We start from the raw sequence: 6,016 nt of genomic DNA, 5'->3' as shown, positions 1-6,016 counted from the left end.
TAATCATGTAGTTGAGCTATTAAGAATTTATTTAGGAACTTACTTGGAAGACATTTCGTGTCACAGGCCACTGGTTGTCTTGAAAAATCATCCTCCCTCTGTATTAGCAATCTCTTAAATATGCGGGATTTTTTGAATCTGCGGGCATGCTCCAGGAACTCCTCATGACAAGTAAGCACCCCTTTGGCTAGGTACTGGTTCTCTTATGCATTGAAGGTTATGTCCTTATTTTGTCAGACTTTGGTATATAATCGGGAGCACTTGGTGCCGTACGAGACAAACTCTTTGTAGTCCAATTTTATCTGGAGAGATTTTCATTTCTTTCTGCCTCAGATCACTGTCAAGAAGAATTGAAAGACATGGTTCAGAGCAATGATCACATGACAAGATTGCACCATCGATGTAGTTTACGAATTTTGCCATTGCTCTTGTATGCTCCCACACGCTGTAGCAAGACATAACAGGGGACCCCTAAATTCATTAACCTTTCCTCTCCAATATATGGACGTAGTACATTCTTCACGAGATAATTAAAAAACTGGTGCTGTTGTATGCAATGCAAAGACCAGGCAGATGACCCCGATGCGAAATCCAAAGCTCTGCTATTCGGTCGTTGCATCCAGACAAAACCAACAAGGCTCTCTGGTCTTTGCTCCAACATCCACAGTTGGACCAGAGCATTATTAAGAGCTTGTTTGGAATCCCTCCGCTCTGCAACTCCGCTCTGGAGCGGAGCGGCATGTAGTTGTAATATGGGGAGCTGCTAACCTGGCGCTCCGCTCCGTCCTGAAGGAGTGGAGTGTTGCTGAATGAGGCCTAACTATCTGCCAGTGTTTGCCAACCTATATAGCTTTGTTGAGTACTGCTGTCGCTTTCGGTCTCTAGTAATGTAATGTAATAATTACATTACTAAAAAACAACGCTTAGCTGTAAACAGATGGGTAAAAGCTGGAACATAAGAGGTATCTAGTGATTTTTTTTCTGCAAATAAAAGTTCTCCAAGGATACTATGTCTAACCAGTCGAATCAAGTAAGGACGAAAATAATCAAAAGTTGCAGTTTTCAGATGAGAAAGGACGAAAGAGAAAATAAATGAGAGCTATAAAGAGAAGGAAGGGTAGCCGTCCATTGCCATCTACGGCCGCGGACTTGCAATCCAACTCCCCTATATATACGGTACCTACCAACCCCAATCTCCATCCATTCACTCCCTGTCCCCTCCTTGCTTAGCTTTCTTCCTCCTTGGTAGCTCTAGTCTCCTTGTTGTGGGTAGCCATGGCGGCCCCGATGTTGAACCAGTTCAATACCCTCGTGGCCAACATGTTCGCTGCGGTAAGCTATTTACTATTTTGATTCCAATTATGTGGAATTTATTGAGGTGGATAGGTAACGCGATATTTGTCGGGGAATTTGATTTTTTTGTGTCTTTATTTGGTGGGCTAGGGTTTGCTGGACGATCAGTTCCAGGAGCTGCAGATGCTCCAGGAAGGAAGCGCCCCAGACTTCATCGACAAGGTTGTCACGCTCTTCTGCGAGGATGGCGAGCGTATCATCGGCGAGATCGCCAAGCTGCTGTACATAAGCTTCCTTTCCTTTGCTCGCCCACCCATGTTGTGTGATCCGAACATTAGTGTAGAGTGGTTGGTTTGATTTTTAGCTTGGGGATATGGTTGCTGTTTTTGCAGGGACAAGCCCTGTGTGGACTATTACAAGGTGAGCCGTTTTGTGCTTGAACTCAAGGGAAGCAGTGCATGGTGAGCTCTTTTCTTCTTCTTTCATGTCCTCTTTGTATGTGATTGTGCAATAGTATAGGAACTGTGATTGTTTCGGTTCTTCGCGTGAAAATTAGGTGTTTAGCTCGCTGTTCGATACACGATAAGGCGTCCAATCATCTTGGGGGAGAATTATGGTCTGTTTCATCATTATAGTGTTTTATGTCGTAGATCTGACAAGGATGGTCCATTTCATGCATTGGTTGGACGACTCAATGAGTATAGATTGATGTTCTTTCGTATTAGTGCCACTTCTGGTCGACATGCGGAGGGCTGAGATCTGTTGGGCATGTTGCAGTGATTTACCATGTAGATCCGACAAAAATTATCCGTTCCGTACACATTGGCCAACTCAACAAGTAGATCTTCCCATTTATTTGGGGAGAGGTGACATCCATTTGGCCGTTATACTCATTTAGATTTTGATATGACGAACAATTTTGTCGTCGTACTGTTTGTGATTTAGATACGAAAAACCGATTGGCCGTTGTATTGTTCTATGATCTGCATTCGAGAAATAGTTTGTCTGCTATATTGTTTTATGATTTAGGTCAGACAAACAGTTAGGCCATTGTACTATTGTGTGATATGCATCCGACAAACTGTTTGGCAATTATACTATATTATTTAGATCCGACAAATTGTTTGTCCGTTGTTACCATTTGATGATTTGGATCTGACAAATATGATCTGCTTCCCATAAACCAGACAGCTCAATGAGTACAGTGTAAAGTGGTCCAACCGATTAAGAAAATCCATTCAGCCATTGTCATGTTTAATAATTAGATCCGACATCCGACAAAAAAAGCATCATATGTTCCACACACATCAAACGGCTCAAAGATAGCACTTCACATCTCCTTTTTAAAGTCGGGCCTCCTATAGTTAATTTGGGAGGATTACCATATTGTATTTTATGGTCACAACGTTCCATGACATAGATCGGAGAAACATGTCTGTTCAGCCATTGTCATGTTTAATAATTTAGATCTATCAATATGTTCCGCACACATCAAGCAGCTCAAAGAGTAGCACTTCACATCGTGGGTCTCTTATAATTAATTTGGTGAGGATTATCATACGCTCTTTTATCGTCACAACATTCCGTGACATAGATCGGAGAAACATGTTCCACTGCATTCACATTACTTGGATGGTTCTGTACACTCGAGTTATCTTACATATTCAGGTCAACTGATCCCATTCGAACTAGTTGATAGTTTTGCAAGTTTAGTCCTTTGTGTGATTATTAATATACATTGGTAGTATTATCCTTAGAAACTAATATTATTATGCCCAAATTGTCCCCTTGCCTAATCAAGTTAAGTCCGTGTGTGTTTTGGGTCTATACATGTGGTTCTTATGGAATTAGAGGATGTAATCCAATGAGTCGTTACCACTTTACATGTAAAATATCTAGCTTATTCAAAGTCATTTATCTTGGATTAGCACTTTCATTACAGAAACTACACATATTCCCTACTGGATTAATGTTTCATATTGCATATATGCTCTGGTGAAATAAATTGCTTTGCTTACACCGGGCTTTCATAGTTGTATTTAGTTGACTTCTTAAGTCAGGTACAGATGATAATAGTGCTACATCTATTCGCTTAGGATTGTGAAGTGAAGAGATAGAACTGCGATGTTCATTTTCATTCATTAAAGCGATTTTGTGGGTCTTTCTGATTGTATGCTATTGCATATTGCAGTATTGGTGCTCAGAGAGTGAAGAACAGTTGCATTCAGTTCCATCAGTGTTGTCAGGAGAAGAGCAGAGATGGGTCAGTACCTTGTATCATTATGTCACACTATTGTATTTTCGATCATTTTGTTACTCAAATCTCATACTGACTGCGATGGCCTAGTGGCTTTACTCATCTACTGCAACACATTTCCATATTATTAGTGTTAGTATATTTCGATGCAATTGCATGTTCATTGCCTTTGTAAACTACTCATTTTACTCAGCCTTTATAGACACAGATTTTGGGCGACTCCACTGAGCTTGTTGGGTTAGGAATATAACTGCGCTAGCACAATTTTCTAGTTAATCATATCCTTTAATAATGTTGTATTAAATGTAGGAACACTATTCCATGAATGTTTAGAAACAAAAATTGAAACGAAAAGCTGGGTTCTCTTTTTGCAGCATTGACGGCAATGCCCTAATTATCATAGCGTTTAGAGCTATAAAAGGGAAGCTAGGATTTGTCTTCTTCTCTGGATATTGTCTCTGTTAGATTATTGTCTATGGACGCAAGTGTATATCTTGTTAAGCAAGTAAGTCAAGGACTCTGGGGTGATATTCATAAGACCTCTTAAACTGTTAAGATAATTCTACCGGAGAAAAAAAACCTATGGAGGCAAATTGTAATGGGATGAGAATTTTTAGTAGTTATTAATTATTATCATGTTTCTTTCATGAGCTGCTAATTATTTATAAGTTTCTTTTGTGAGCTGCAAATGGGAAGGAGTTTCACAGGTTACTGTACTGTTTTCCTTGTAGGTGCCTGAACTCACTGGATTCTGTGAGGAATGATTTCTATGATGTGTGCAGCATGTTCAATCCACATGCTTCAGGTACTACTTTTAAAAAACTCGTCTTAAACTCTTTGTAGTATTACAGTAGTAAAACTGGAATGCCAAGGAGACACTTCTTATCCTAAAGTTTGCTTGATATGAAAAACATTGAACCGAACAAATGAAAAACTTGTTAATGAGATGAATGCAGTATTTGTAGTGCTAAAATGAGTTGTCTAGAGTAGTGTTTGGGACTACTGTTGATAGATAACTGGTTTTGCATATATTTTATATATGAATATTAGCTTCAATGTAGCTCGAAAGGTCACTATAGTTTTGCATCAACTTATCCCATCATTGATATTTGATACACTTCATGTCGTGCTTTATTGTCTGGATGATGGACATCTTTGGAAATACTCTGTGTTTAACTGTTTGGGCTGTAGTTCTTAGTAAAACTCATTTTCTTAGAGTGCAAGCTTTTCTTAATGGGTTACGCAACTAACCAGCAGGTCCAAGCCTTCATCCTAAACTGTAGACTTGAGCGATAAAGCTGGAACTGCATGTTTCTGATGGTACAACACCTTTGAAGTCGTGGAACCATGCTCAACCTAGCTTATATAGCTTGGAGTCATTTGCTTATGTGGGGTCTGTAGCTGCCTAGCGGCAAGCTAATCATCTACCAGTATCGATGTCTTTGTTATTGTTCGCACTTTCATTTGGAATTCTCAGTGGTCAAATTAAAAATTCAGCTGTGGTTGTTCTGTGGATTATTGGTGGTTAATCTGGTGCCTTATTTCTCGTCAGTTTGTTGCTCGTAGAAATGCAGCTGCAATATAATCTTTGTGCCTTGTTGATCGGTGTATCGACTGTGGAGGTATATTGTGGAGAACGTATTTTATCTATCTATTTTATTTTATATCATTAAGACGAGGCAAACAAGTCACCACATTTTGTAAACTAAATAATCTCCTCTGCTAATTTTTGTGCACATTATGTTTTGCTTGCATGGTTTGTAGGCTTTTGAACTACTCCTGTCTTCGTTTAGGCATGGATGTGGTTCGCAACTCAGTACTTTATTTCGTTGTTCAAAAATATTGGCTGATAAATCAGTTAAGTGGCTGATTATCCCTACTCGGTGGGTCACTGAGTAGCTTATCAACTGATTTATCGGCCGATTAACTGCCATTCCCTATTAATCCCCTATTCGCCAGCCGACCAACAGCTAATGATTTCCTTAATATTTTCTTATTTGCTATCTGTTAGCATACAAGATGACAACGAGAATTTCTAATCTGAGCCCTATCCTAATCTGATGCTGTATTTTTAGGATAGTAAAACCTATCCTAATCTGAGCCCTCTCACACACTCTTCATTTCTGGTCGTTTGTTGTCGTGATTAGGCCTTTCTCGGTCGTTAGAGTTGTTTATTTCCACCTTCATCACATGTTAAATTTTCTGGCCCAACTATCTTAAGGGGCTGCCCGTTGCAGAAGAAAATTTGGGGACCCTGCGGTAAACTGGGCCTTTTCCAGCCCATTTAGTTAACGGACCGGCGGTCCACAAGGAGTCCATGTAGGTTGCACATCTCTTCTGAGGAGAAAAGGCCGCGAGGCGATGTGGGTTCCGCTTGGAAGACCTAGGCACCCTGCCCCACTTGATTCCTCTCATCTCGCTGCACACCAATTGTCGACTTGCTAGCCAGGCCACCACCGTTGTGCT

At 40.2% G+C, this 6,016-nt stretch overlaps 1 protein-coding gene across 1 annotated transcript; it reads left to right on the top strand.

Annotated features, from left to right (window-relative positions):
• Nucleotides 1-1,207: 1,207 nt before the first annotated feature.
• On the top strand, nt 1,208-5,231 carry LOC123143016 (histidine-containing phosphotransfer protein 1). Its single transcript, XM_044561773.1, has 6 exons — nt 1,208-1,332; nt 1,444-1,574; nt 1,686-1,754; nt 3,485-3,556; nt 4,282-4,355; nt 4,805-5,231. Exons 1-6 carry the CDS (start codon nt 1,276-1,278, stop codon nt 4,831-4,833), a joined length of 432 nt encoding a protein of 143 aa, XP_044417708.1. The 5' UTR covers nt 1,208-1,275; the 3' UTR covers nt 4,834-5,231.
• Nucleotides 5,232-6,016: the final 785 nt, after the last annotated feature.

This window comes from Triticum aestivum, chromosome 6D (genome assembly GCF_018294505.1).
Source record: "Triticum aestivum cultivar Chinese Spring chromosome 6D, IWGSC CS RefSeq v2.1, whole genome shotgun sequence".
Lineage (NCBI taxonomy): Eukaryota > Viridiplantae > Streptophyta > Magnoliopsida > Poales > Poaceae > Triticum > Triticum aestivum.
This window is presented reverse-complemented; position numbering and strand designations above follow the sequence as displayed.

What these genes read in the sequence shown, in the direction of transcription:
- LOC123143016 (XM_044561773.1), top strand. Translation starts at nt 1,276, where the DNA reads ATGGCGGCCCCGATGTTGAACCAGTTCAATACCCTCGTGGCCAACATG. An exon ending in GGCGAGATCGCCAAGCTGCT is followed by an intron (nt 1,575 to 1,685) that starts GTACATAAGCTT and finishes CTGTTTTTGCAG; the next exon opens with GGACAAGCCCTGTGTGGACT. An exon ending in CTCAAGGGAAGCAGTGCATG is followed by an intron (nt 1,755 to 3,484) that starts GTGAGCTCTTTT and finishes TGCATATTGCAG; the next exon opens with TATTGGTGCTCAGAGAGTGA.